Raw genomic sequence first — 14,687 nt, forward strand, 5'->3', positions numbered from 1 at the left:
TGCAGTCAGCCTTTTCAATTAATGACAAAACACGATACATAATTACACATCATTGCTTATACATCTTAATTTGTAACAACGGAATTGATAGGCTTGCCAATAAGAATAAGAATGAATCAGAAGTACACAGTAAGTACTTAATAACTGCACAATATAGATGGCATGGATTAATTAAATATAAAATCTTGAAAACTCAATACTCTTCATCAAGAACATTGAAGAAAATAACATTTACCCCAATGGGAAATGGAACTTCATTTTCTGACAAAGAAGTTTTTGATCTGGACCTCAAGGTTCTCTTTGAAACACTTCTTCCGGCATGATTACTGGGAAGAGGCTGTAATCTAATTGGAGGCCGCATAATTCCCGGGGCTGTATATGGTCGTGGGGCTGTCTAGACAATTAAAGAAAAAATTCCATTTAAATTAGTATCTTGACATGTTTCCAGAACCAATTAATAACCTAACAAATTGCCTAGAGTAATTAATGGTGCCTTTTTACTGAACAGATTAAACTTTAATTATGTCCTTCCATTATACATACCCTTATGACCAAAGTATTTGTTAAAACATATGGTGTTGAAGTCCACTGAATAACTAAATGCCACAATTATAGAGTATTCTAGACAAAGGAGATGTCCTCTGTTACATTGCTGCATTTTTATGCATACTGTAAACTCAATGACAATTTTTAATTTATGCTCTGCATTGCATGGTTTTGCACAATTAAATGTTAGGTTGAATAATGCTCCTAATTTTAGAAATCTTAAAGGATATTATTGGAATTGGTTCACTTCTGATTCAATGTTTTCAATATAAATTGTACTATGAATCTTTTAAGCCTTAAGGTCAGTGCTGAAGTAAAAGCAGGCAATAGGAAAGTGAGATGCTTAACTATAACATATGATCATTACTTTAACTGCTTCCTTGAGATATTAAAAAATGAAAATGAAAGATTGTAACTGGTAACTTTATAAAACACTGTATGAGAAAACAGATGGGTTTTCCAAGCTGTGTATTTTCCATTTGTACTGCCTATGTCTCCTGTCTACCTTCTCTGTCTTGCTCTGGGACCCCTGGGAGGCTTTCCTTTAGGAATTTAGCAGCCAACTTCAAGATTCCAGTTAGATGCTACCAAGGAAGGGCATTGGCAGGACAAGAAAACCATGGCATTGGAATCTTTACTTCCCTGGGACTGTTCCTGCAGGTTTGCAATGGGACAGAAGTATCTTTCAACTTAAGCCCCTTGTTTCTCTTCCAGCTATAGGTACTAACCACTGACTGGTTCTGTTCTCTCTTTTTTTCTCTCCCTCCCACTATTAGTCTACGGACTGTGGTTTTCCTTTGTGCTGACCCTAGCATGCTTAACATCCCTAGTTGGTTTGCCTTCACCAAGCCTGCATCTTTGTAAATAGTTTCTTTATTAAACACTTCCTAATTACTCTATTTGTGTGAGCCATCTGTTTCCTGCTGAGCCCCCAACTGAGACACTTTCCAATCAAGAATGTACTGCTGTGAATACCAAAAGTGCCAGCATGGAGCATTAGAAGTGCCGTTGGGGGCATGAACAGAATATTGTAAGTTTAGTACACAGATTAGCAATGTGTCAAAAGGGGGAACAAAATTAAGCCTTTGACCCCATTGTCCTATTACAATAAGTAGTAAAAAAGCTCTGAAGAATAAGACATGCATATTTGGTAAGAAGGTAGGAGGGTGGTACATAAATGATTCATTAATACAGCTTCATCCATTGACTCTGAAGACTAATAAATATTTTAAAAAGCAGTAAGGCAGCTCCTACTACCAAATATTAGTCTTAATACTGTCTTGACAAGCAGGCTGAACATTATTTACATTTGTTAACATTTATTGATTCACACCATAGGCTCAGTAACAAGATTAAAACAGGCTTTATCATCTAATGATGATACAAAACAGTGAATGTCCAGTGACCTCCCAACAAAAAATATTGCCAAATATACAATCACAACAAAATACCTGAAAGGAGACTTCACAATTGAAGTTCTTTGAAATATTCAAACTGAGCCAATGAGTCTAATAGGAATTAAAGTTTCAGAGAGGCAGATGTTATTCAGTGAAGCAAGAGAAGAAAATGCATAAGCAGAGAAAAATGGTAAATTTAAACATCTAAGTAAGAAAACCGTTGTGAGCAAGATGTGGGAAGTATAACAAACACAATATTCCCCAATACCTGTTTTCCTTTCTTAAAATGGGACTGCACTTTTGTCTTGGAACATGGCTGTCACAAGGATCAGATTTCCCAGAATCCCTTACATACAACTCTGGGTAGGTTTATGCTTGTGGCTGTCTAGTAAGATGTGATTCAAAGTGACACATCTTTTAGACCATTCCCTTAAAAAGTGTGTCCTTACTTTCCTTGGTACCCCTTCCTTGAGGCAAGAGCATCCACATGGTGATACACAGTCTTAAGTGGATGAAACCAAAACACTAAGTTTGGTAGATGAGTAACACAAAAGGAACCTGGGCTTTTGATGACTTCATAGAGTGGAAATGTCATGCCAGCTGACTCTCAGGTGCCTGGGTTGGATGGGGAAGAGTAACTAATGGTTAAGCCATTGCTACTTAGTGTTTCTACGAACAAACCAGTATCATGCCAACCCATGAGAGTTCATTGGAGTAGCCTATGATTCAAAGAATGAAGCGAAAGCCTATATGGACCAGAAGGTAAAGGTCTTTAAATCCATACAAAAGAAGATGAAAGAAATCAGATCACCCAAAGACTTGTTTTGGACTCTGTAAAACAAATATGTCCATGCTGTAAGACTCTCTTGGCATTCCAATAGAACAGGGAAACATGAAAACATCTAATGTAGAGATTCAAGAAATCAGGTTACAGCAAACTAGAACATGATCTATTGGCTCTTTTGCTCTGAATTTTATTTCCATGCATTTGCATACAAATATCATTCAGTTAGATGAATGTGGCAGTCAAATGTTTAACTGATTACATTTATCTCTAAAAACAAATCTGTGCCATTTAACAGCTGTGAGCTACAAACAGTTGTAGTTCACATCAGAAGCTACCTTAAACTTGCTATATTTTAAATTGTAATATATTTTTGGAGTAAATGTGGCACTGTAGTTTAGCATTCTCAAAATTGTACCCGAATGTGAATTGAAATTGACTACCTGGTGATTACTCAGCTTTACTGAGCATTTATAATTCTTAGAAAATCTCAAGGAGTGAATTGCCTAAGAATGGCATGGAATTAGTTGAAATGGTGTTCCACAATTTTAATGACATGGTACAGATAAACAATGCACCTCAAGTTCAGATGCAATTAGTGACCATCTAGTGACTAGATGCTTTCCTTATTATTTCAAGAAATAAAGATACTGAGGCTGGGAAGGTGGCTCAGTGGTAGAGCGCTTGCCTTGCATGCCTGAGGCCCTGGGTTCGATTCCTCAGCACCACATAAGCAAAAAGAAAAAAGCCAGAAGTGGCGCTGTGGCTCAAGCGCTAGCCTTGAGCTGAAGAGCTGAGGGACAGAGCCCAGACCCAGAGTTCCGCCCCCACGACCGGTCCCCCCCCAAAAAAAAAAAGGAAATAAAGATACTGATGGCCATATCTATTATGAAGATCTATTTGTTTCAGTGGACCATCGGGATGACCAAGTAAGAATCCTAGCTTACTTGAGAGAAACATTTAAAGTGTTGGTATTGATGTTTGCTGTAATTTTAAAATTATTTTCTCACTCCTGTCATATTAAGGTCTTCTAGATGTATCACAAACTATGTATTGAAGGTGTTCCGCTGGAAAATTGAAAAGAAAGCTTTCCTCTCTACAGCAGGTAGGAAGACAGAAACAAGAACTTGAATGTTTCTTTTATTTCACTGGGATTAAGCTTTTGAGAGTCTATTGAGTTGCCATCCAAAGAAATAATTAGATAGATAGATAGATAGATAGACAGACAGACAGACAGACAGATAGATATAGATAGACCAAAACTGGGAAAAGTGTAAGAACAAAGGAAGTTTGCATCACTTGAGCTGCTTATCAGGAAACTTTAAAACATATTTACTTTTAGAAAAATGTCCAAGTTTAACACTCTATATGATAAACCTAACTCAACAATCTGCAAAAGCATTGTAATTTCTCTAGAAACATCATGAACTCAAAAATTGTTTTCCTCATACTAACAAGGAAATATATTAGGTTACACATAGCAAGAATAAAGATGCAATTAAGCAATTTAGTTATAACACAACTGTCAGCTTCTAGCAAATATTTGGTAATATTGCCCATAATTGTATTATTTCAAGGTACTTTCCTTCAAGCAAGGTACCTTGTTTCATTTATAACTTCTAGGTAATAAATGTATCAAACTGGAATAAAATATTATTGCACAATTTCTCTGGGTAGAATTTTCCACTTAATTATTTTTACTTAAAGTATAAGCTCACATTTTTTATAAAAGAAGCCAAGTGTTAATATCTCTTCAACATTCATTATGGTACAATTATATTTATGAAGATATGGTGTTCATAGAAGGAATACTAAGAACAAAAAACAAGCGGGCAGAAAACACAAACCTTGTGTTAACCTAACTAGTGCTTCCATTTTGCTACATGTTAGGTTGCTAAGGACTAGATAAAAGGAAAATATCAGGAAAACTAACATAAGGTCATACGTTTAGGGTCTTAAATGTCAAGTAAAAAAAGATTCTGGTCTTTTCCAGCTAGCGAAGATATTTGGTAATGTGAATAATGTTTAAGTATCCTATATTTCAATAAAATCTAGTGCTAAGAAGCAAAACAGATTTGGCAAGAGTTTGATTGGAGTTGAGACATTCATAAGACAGAGTTGAGCAGATATGACCTATTCTTGTTATTATATATGCCTATTTTCATGTTATTTCTAAACCAATGTTTTTACCTAGTAGCACTTGGAGGGTTATGAAGATATGATCCTAGAGAGCATTTTTTCTAAAATGCATCATAAATTAACTATCTAGGACAGAGTGTTTAATATAACTCACTGGTGTTAGTGGACTGGAATATCTTTCATCAATCAGAACACTATGGCCACGACTTGTCTTTGGGCCTGCTGGGGGATGGGGAGACAGGATTGGCATGTTGTTTTCAATAAATTTTCTTGTGTGCTCTCCCTGGAATAAGAAAGAGATGCATAGTTGATATGTTAAATTAGTGCTTGATATAATAAGCTCATTCTTAATTGTGAAACCAAAGTCATTTCTCCGTTCATTCTAAAAATGGTATTTCTGAGGCTTGTCATGGTAGACAGAAGTTCCGACAGCCCTAATTTGGATTTGAAGGCAGAGGTGAGAGGCAGGAAATGGAATCATCTTCAACTATATAGAAGCAGGTTGCCCTCTGTTTTTGTGATGATCTTTACTCTGAGCTGCTTTAAAGGAACCACTATAACGAACACAATGCTTTTGACTACTATGATCAGTAAAGACTTCCAGAAAATAGTAATTTTCTATCTTGGAAAATAATTCAATGATTCCATTAACCAAAACAGATTGCATAATACTTGTTTTAAATTACTTTTAAGTAGTTATTTTTAAAGGGCTTCAATTCAACATATCTATTTATGAGTACAATGCATCTTGATCACTGTCACCTCTTTCTTAAATAAAGGGGATTTGAAACAAGTCTTTACCAATTGCAAATAGGAAATGAACTTGTGATGAGGAAAAAACCACGTGGTGAGGAACTAGAAGGTCTATAGAGAATCTCTGCCATTGTTACTGATGCTCATGCACTGGCCGCCCCTGGCCTGGCAATCCAAGCAAGAGACAATGTAGCACAGCCACACTCCACAATGCTTCAGGCAGTGCTAGTCATTATTTCCAGTGACCATTTTTCTTCATGATCATTTCAGCAGATAAGTTAGGGAATTAACCACAAATCTTTATGCTCTACTTCTTCTGATATTGAAAACCTGGCCTATCTTTCATCATTTACCATCACTTTTATACCAAGATACTGTTCTGATCCAGATTAAATAGATTTGAGTCTATCAAGCCAGAGAGAGAAATTACAGCCACATATAGTAAGTTATCCTTTCAGAAATACCCTTTCCAAATACAGGTCAGTTTTTTGAAACATATTTTAGGCCCCACATTTGTAAGACTAAACAGAAAATTAAGAAAAAACATGGGATTTTGAATGGCTCAAGAAACAGAATAAAACTGCCAACCTTAACTGTAATCTTTCAGACATACCTAATTGAACTCTCATCTAGATTCAAATTTATGTATTTCATAAGTTCACTGCAGAGAAGGAATCTCAAAGATAAAAATAGAAAATAAGCAAGGAATTTCAAATTACCCAGCACAAAATGACTTAAATCTTATTGTTTTCCTTTGCAAAAGAAGATCATTGCCACCATAATTTCCAAGGGTGACATTCACATGAAAATGTTTCATTGTATAGTTCTTAAGGTGCCCAATTTTTCTTCTTGCTGGGAACATTACCATCTATTTTTATTTTCTTAAGACAGATGACAATCCTTTGGCCTCTCTCACAAGAAAATATAAAAGCAAAATTACACGTTTGAAAAGGATATTTTCAAGTTTGTCTTTGAAATTCTTGTGCCTTGTTAAAATTTATTTCACAGAAATGTTCTTATTTTGTTGTGATTGTCAGTAATGATGACAACCAAGATCCAAACTTAGTAGAACCATTATTTGACCTCAGCTATGTTCTACCCCAAAACAAAGTCAATCAGGGAACTTCAATCATCACACTAGTGGCTCTTGTAGTCATAAAATAACATCATGAAGTAAAAGAAAGTTTGTAGTACCTTACCTTAAACCGCTGAACTTGCTCCTTTCTCGCTAAAGTCTCTAGTTTCTTTTTTATCTCAAGCTGATGGTAACGCTGGGCATACAGGAAAGAATGGAAGAGAGAATCGTGTGAGCTATAGCAAAGAATTTTTTAGAGAAAAATTATTCCAATAGCTGTCTTTTCAATTACCCCTTTTGTCATTGAGATGGAGAAGAATCACCTGCATAAGTATGCAGGTGGGAATAGAAATTGATACCACTCTTTGGGACGCCAATTATAAGCACATCTTAAGCAGTTAAAAGTATCCATTGCTTTTAACCAGTAAATTACACTCCTAAAGCTAAGAGGAAAACTGAACAATGATTTCAAAGTGTTTTGAGCATGAAGATGCTATCTGAAAGATTCCTTTTCTTCCTTCATCAAAGAAAAAATGGCAACTGTGATAGAAATGTTGAAGAGAATGGTTAGAGTTTTGTTTTTTTGTTGCACATCTATGTGATGGGACAGAATTCAGAAAGATTTGTTTTATAAAGTATGGTAAATGCACATGATGTAGGGAAAAGCAAGATATAGAATGGCACAGAAATACAACTTTATTGATCAAGGCTTAATCAGGCACCTAGCCCCATACATCACTAATTGAACAACTCTCATTGTCCAGCTGTTCCATTTTATGTGCAAAAATTGAGGCCAGTAATATATGGAGTCAGCCCTGGAACTGTAAATTGAACCTTGGTCTAATAACATTAACTCTCTGGGTTTTATGATTGTTTATTACCCTAAACCATGGCCCTCTAAGAACACATGATGTGTATGTATGTGTGTGCAAATGTGTGTGTGTGTGTGTGAATTGAACCCAGGGCCTCACACATGTCATACCTTTATTAATGCAGAAACACTAATAGAAGCAAAAATACATAAACAGTAGTGGCTATCTTTGATAATAAGACATACATATGATTATTTTTTCTTTTAAAGTGCTATTTTTGTGTTTTCCAAAACTTGCATATTACATTAAAATTATCATCACATGAAGGTGATCTACTTACAATTGAATTTGATAATCATGTACATGCATTTGAGAATATTTTAATTATTGGTGCTGTGGGGAGAGCAAAATAGTGTCTATGTTCTGGATTCCTGGCTCTGCACACTTAATCATTTCCCATCTGAGAATCATTAATTCTCTTCTTGATATTTCCCTTTCCTCTCTCTCTTTCCTCTGATCTTTCACCCACTTATCACCAAACTTTATTACATTCACTATCAACCACATTCCATCTTCCATTTATCCCCAAATCTCTGCAGTCAGCTCCTCTTCTTTACCACCAATGAAACTACTTTCCCAGGGCCACCAGCCCACTGGGTCTAATATAATCTCCTTTTCCCCCAGCACTCATCTTACTTAACCATCCTGCAACTTGTAGTCTCCCCTGGCTTGCAGGACCCCATGCTACAGGCATGAAATTTACAACTTGTTCTTTTCTCCTCTTGTTGCTATTCCTCCTGTTCTTCCATAGACGGACACCCGGGCTGGAAACCTCAGTGTTGCTCTGGCCCCGTCCTCTTGTAATCTCCTCTCCTTTCAGTTACTTCAAGGCTTTCTCCATCTTCACTATCTCTATAGACAGCTGCATCTCCACAGCATCATCACTACTGCTATTAGCCCACACCCTTTGGCAACAGCTTCCTAATTGACCTCCCACCTCCAATCTTTTCCAGCTCATTAATCCATCTTCCACATTTTTAGTAACATCATCTTTCTCAAACAGCTCTGCTCATTTATTTCACTCCCCTGCTGGAAAACATTTCATCGCCTCATCACCTACTCTTCAAACCAAATTGGGAATTTAAGGTTCTCCACAAACCAAAGACCCAACTTTCAGCCATTCCTTCCAACCCACCCATGGTGGCCACAATGAGCTTTCCTTTACGTTCAATGTCCTTTCACGCCATTGTATTCTCATTTGGGCAGGTGGATGCCTGCAATTAATGTTATTTATGTGAATAACTCCATTCCTATCGAATGGGTGTTAATATAGCAATATTAGTCATCTGTATTGGAATAAATTAAATGAAAGACACGTATGACATTTTTTAGAGTATGACATTTTAGTATATTAATTGTTGTGTTGTATAAATTGAGTCTCCATTATCAAAAATAGTTGAGACTAGAAATAAATCAGATTTCAGTTTGGAATATTTATATAGATTTTTCTCCAGTAAACATCCCTAATCTGAAAATCTGAAACCAAGAAGTTTTTGAGTATCATCATGATGGATTTGGAACATTTTAGATCCATGATCATTAGGGATACCAAACCTGTACATTATAATTATTATATGTTCTATTACATATAAACTACATTGTAGATTATATATTATTATTAGTCAAAGTATTTATGCCACACTTGAAAAATGCATGAAGGCTCTTAAATTACATCACATCTAATTCTGTTGCAACATAATATAGCAGTCATATGAGAGTTCAGAAAACTAAACTCTAAGCAGGGTGCAGGGGGTTCACACTTGTAATCCTAGATATAGAGGAAACTGAGATCTGAAGATTGAGGTTCAAAACCAGCCTGGGCAGGAAAGTCCATGAGACTCTTACCTCCAACTAGCCACTAGAAAAGCCAGAAATGGAACTCTGACTCAAGTAGTAGAGTACTATTCCTCAGCATAAAAGCTCAGCAACAGGACCTAAGCCCTAAGTTCAGGACCTGCACACACACACACACACACACACACACACACACTCACACACACAGAGAGAGAGAGAGAGAGAGAGAGAGAGACAGACAGACAGACAGACAGACAGAGAGACAGAGAGAGGGGGAATGAAAAGAAAACACAAACTACAATCTAAGGTCTAAGGCTAATATTGAACTTAGTGCTTATTGAGTAAGTATAGCTTAATTTTATGCTGTATTGATTAATTTTAAACCAAACTACAGAGTTCTAACTAATACCTTTGTAAGCAATCAGATTTGGAGGTCCATATTATTGCATATGATATAAACCACAAAATGAATTGCCAAACTAATAGAATGTGTGTATGTATAAACATGGATACACACATCTTAAGGGAATGCTTAATCAATATAATGGTGACATAATAAATACTTCAGTGGAACTAAACTTGGTATTGGTTTACTGATGATTCTACAGTTGAACACAAATGTTTACTTGTGCCCACAGGTCAAAAGTTTTACAAGCCAGGAGTTTTGATTTACAGCTATTTGGTCAAGCCAAAAAATGACATACTTTTTCACAGAGATTAAAATGGTGTTGATGCTTGAAACTACAAGTTTCATGGAGCAAGGCTGAAATAATTTATCAAGTTAGCTAGATATTTCACTAAAAATGCTATGTTGGATTTTTTTAATGTACACTATATTGATGCTTGGGTTGTAAATCTGCAGTGACCAGTGTGGCCTGAGGTAGGAGGGACAGCAGATGTTTCTGTGCCTATTCCTTGAAGCTTAACATACGGCTGAGCTTCGAGACTTAAAAGAATAACAGATCTGAAATAATTCATGGCAGTGGAATTACTGATATTTAAACAGATGTCACTTTTTTTTTAGTAAATGGAAATTAACGTACAGATGGTGAGGGCTGGTATGTTTCAGAGTAGCCATTGTGAATTAAAAAAATCTACATTTAGAAAATTAAATATCACAAAATATGTAATGATGCCCACATTTTTTCCCAACTAAAAGAGAGAAAAGTTCACAGTCTCTTGGCTCCTGGATACCTACAGAGGTATAAAGCATCTCCCAAATCACTTGGTTTGATTTACTTTTTCATGAAGTAAAGGAACAATTCCCCTGATAGAAAATAATATTAATGATTACACTACTAACTATCAGATCTATGGAAGATAATAAATATTTGTACCTCCATGTCAAGGACCTTATGGAAAATAGCTTGGGCTAAGCACTCCCGGATATATTTTTGATGATCCTGCTTCATGATATTTAGCTTATATTCTTTTTCAGAAAGTATTCTTCCACTTCTTGTGATCTGTTATGAATAAATCACACATATGAATGAAGGAATAAATGAAACATACATAGAAAAACAAAGTGAAAAATGTGTTAGAGGGAAGAGAAGGGAGGAAAAGGACAAAAGAGAGGTAGTATCATTAAAAGCTTAAGAGAGGACATCATTAGGGCTAATAAATAAACTTTCACTTCCAATGAATATTTCATAAGGCAAAAAGGAGAGAGGAAGTCTCATATACCCATCAGTGTGAAAACGCACACAGGTGGTACACTTGACAGTTAAAACAAGGTATTCATTAGAGTAGCAATTTTCCCTTGATGGAGCCCAGGTGTTCTTTTTTATCTCTTCATTTGAACACACTTTGGGAAGAAGGGGGTGGGTACCACCTTGAAACAATGTACAGGAGCAGCGATCACAAGACGGATGTTTCCATAGAAAACACTTTGAAGAGCAGAACAGGCAAGCAACAGAGGCTCTCATCTGTTTGTTTTGAAAAATAATTGATTTCACTACTTTGTCTTTTCCCACTGCTTTCTTTTCTTCCAATTTCCAGCTCAGAATGTAATTGAATTTGTTGTGATTCACAAATTTTACAGATTATGCAGTACTTTAGATAGAAGGAATTCAGTATTGGTCTCAATTGGCATTATTGCAAGAACCAAATCTTTCTAGGGAACTCTTTTTTTTTTTTTGGTCAGTCGTGGAGTTGTAACACTGGGCCTGGGTGCTCTCCTTCAGCTCTTCATCAAGGCTAGTGCTTTACCACTTGAGCCACAGCACCACTTTCGGTTTTCTGGTGGTTACTTGGAAATAAGAGCCTCGTGGACTTTGCTGCCTGGACTGGCTTTGAACTACCACCTGGCTAGGGAACTTTCTGGCTGATTTTGTTTTTATGTCCTGTGAGCAAAACATCTTATTCTTCTGAGATTACTCATCTTACTTTCCATTTCTTTAAACTTTGTTCTTAAGGTTAAATGAAAATCACATATTTATTCTCAATTTTGTTCATAGTTTTGCCAGCTGCGTTTTTGTTAACATTCTTATTCCAACATATTGGTGTTGAGATCAATTACAGTGGTGCTACAATAATAAGTTGTAATTTTTACAATGATGGAAAGATGTATATTATAGAAAGTGCACTCAAACTTTCAAATAACCTACATACAATCTTTGGATTGTGTTCTCTATGAGATTTTATGCCACATGTGTTTAATTGGAGGAAAGATTTTAACATCTTGACTGCCATTCCCTTGCAGTTAATATGTATGGTCCTTATGTATTCTCTGGGATGATATCTGATCTCTCCAATTAGACTAGAAACTCCAATAGGGCATAAATTCTTAAACCTTAGACAGTACCAGAATTGACAGATTGATGGGCTCCTGTCCAGAGCTTCTTATCCAGTAGGTTCAGAATAGTGCTCTGTATTTGCATTTTCTAACAAGTTCCCAGGTGATGCTGAACCCTACTCAACACTACTAAGCAGCTTTCATTTGAACCACTGCTCTAGGGAAAGGTATATTTTCCTTATTTGGGTGGTCAAGATATAACCAGCACTCAACAAGTATTTGTTAGTAATGTTGATAAACACAAAGTCCTCCCTTTTATGCATGAAGCTTATAGACTCTATCCAAAGAAGCAGTATTAATAATAACTAAAATATTTTGTTGCACCTTTCTCAGTCTTATATCAGTGCTGAAGATTGGGCATCATTAGCTTCATTTTGAAATGGAGGGCTTTGATACTGTACAAGTTAAGTGACTTACTCATGATTCTTTTCTTATTAATGGCTGAGCCAGGTCTGATGCACAAAATCCCAGGAGACTGAAAAGCAAACTCTCTCACATCTATTCAAGCTACAGTGCCAAGCACATAAACAACCATTAGCAAGGCAACGTCTGTTCCTTTAATACCAAGGCAACAATTGTTAAGGAAATCCACCTTTCTTTTAAAAACTAACACTTTCTAAACTACACCCTCTCTTTTTTTTCTTTTTTTTTATGTAAAGTCATTTTATTTATTTATTTTATTGTGAAAATACCATACAAAGGGGTTACAATTACATGGGCAAGGTAATGAATACATTTCTTATCAAGTATAGTTGCCTCCTTTGTTTCCCCTTTCCATCCCTTCCCATCTCCCACACCCTTTCTTTAAGTAGAAAAATCATAAGATGTTTAGCAGCTTTTTCACACTGTATACACTTAGAGGAATGGATATTTTGTGGCTAGGGCACTTTTGAAAGACATTGATGTCTTAATAAACTAACACAGGAAATGAACATTGAAAAAATCAAGGGGAAATGTTGAATTGTTGATGTTTTCTACACCACATTCTGTGATTATTAAAAAATATATTTTCCTGAGGACTAAATCTTCTCTGCTTTAGTTCTTTAACAGATTTTTTTAAATAAATGGATAAACTACGGAACTGTTTTAGAAAATTCATGGTGACTTTTCCTTGATAATTTATGTTTCATTGTGACCTCTGTTCTCACCTTTAGAAATAGCCTCAAATAAAAGTCAGGCCTTTGGAAAGGAAGTAATTCTTATAAAAATGAATAAGGAAGATGATGTCACTGACTAGCTCCAAGATGAAATCTGAGAAAGGTTGGGAATTATTTGACTTAAGGAAATAAATTGAATAAAATAAAGCAAATCTTACCAGCCCTGATCTTAAGAGATGCCTCCTTATCCTTGCATTATTAAAATATCCAACCAGGTGTTTATCGGTAAGGCTATTGTATGCTGCAAGTAACCTGAAACAGAAAAATGAAACCATTAAGATTTTATGAAGGGTTGCTTGATAACCTAGGCAATTGTTGGTGTGTTGTCATTGATATATTGTGCCTAATCAAGCACTCTAATCATTTCTGGGTACACTTAATAAACATGTACAGAGTAGCTATTATTTTCTAAGTTTGCTGACAGAAGCTGGGAGACAGCCATGACTTAGATTATCATGCAGACAAGTGTGGAAATCAATAATAAACAATTTTTTTAAGTGTGAAAAGTCTAATCACAAAACTATACAAAAAAACAACTAACCAACCAAAAAAAAAAAAACATAAGAATTCAGAAAAGGAAAGGCAAACTCCATTGATCAGAAAGGGAAAAATAATGGCTCCTTCAGAAGAATGGCCAGCCTTTCCATACATACTCTAAACTGCCCCCTCTCACCTGCTTGCTTCCAGAGTGTCCAAGAAGCAGTGCAATGCATCTCCTCTCCAGGAACCTATTTCCCAATGTGTACCTATGAGCTAGGCCTGCCTTTCCCTCTGCCCTACTCCATAGACCCAAAGTGTTATTTCTCATTTCACACTATAGAACTGGTGTTTTCTTTCTGAGATTTGAAACTCTGGATGGTCTTCTTGATTCTTGTTCTCCTAGTGATGTTAGTACTTTGTGTTCTTAAATAATAAAATGCCCAGAAAATGAAGATACAGTTTTGGTTTGCATATATGTTTATTATGTTTATCACTAAGTCTATGCCCAGGACTTCTGTTATAAACTTCCTCATATATATCTATATAATTTCAGTATTTCTATCTAGAGAGAACAGAATTTTTTCAATATATTATCTGAGCTGTGGCTCAATTGGTAGAACAAGCCTCCAGCAAAAATATTAAAAGATAGCACCCAGGCCCTGAGTTCAAGTTCGAGTCCCAGAAAAAGAGAGAGAGAGGGTGGGGGGGGGAACTTGGCTCTTTGATTATATGCTATGTCTTAGAAAATGTCAATCTCGGTCTATAAAGCAGAGATTAAAACTAATTTTGCTAATTGGTTAACTACATGTAGAAAACTAAACCTAGATCCTTATATATCACCCTGCACCAGAATCAACTCCAAATGGATCAAAGACCTTGAAGTCAAAGCAGACACT

General features: G+C 35.9%; 1 protein-coding gene across 1 annotated transcript in view; it reads right to left on the reverse strand.

Annotated features, from left to right (window-relative positions):
- Erich3 (glutamate-rich 3) overlaps positions 1–14,687 on the reverse strand; it is a 92,037-nt gene that overhangs the window by 56,664 nt on the left and 20,686 nt on the right. The window contains 5 exon segments of the mRNA XM_013016805.1: positions 236–394; positions 5,021–5,149; positions 6,819–6,890; positions 10,698–10,823; positions 13,470–13,563. Of these exon segments, the coding sequence (XP_012872259.1) occupies positions 236–394; positions 5,021–5,149; positions 6,819–6,890; positions 10,698–10,823; positions 13,470–13,563 (580 nt within the window).

Source organism: Dipodomys ordii, unplaced genomic scaffold (genome assembly GCF_000151885.1).
Source record: "Dipodomys ordii isolate 6190 unplaced genomic scaffold, Dord_2.0 Scaffold33, whole genome shotgun sequence".
NCBI classification, from domain to species: domain Eukaryota; kingdom Metazoa; phylum Chordata; class Mammalia; order Rodentia; family Heteromyidae; genus Dipodomys; species Dipodomys ordii.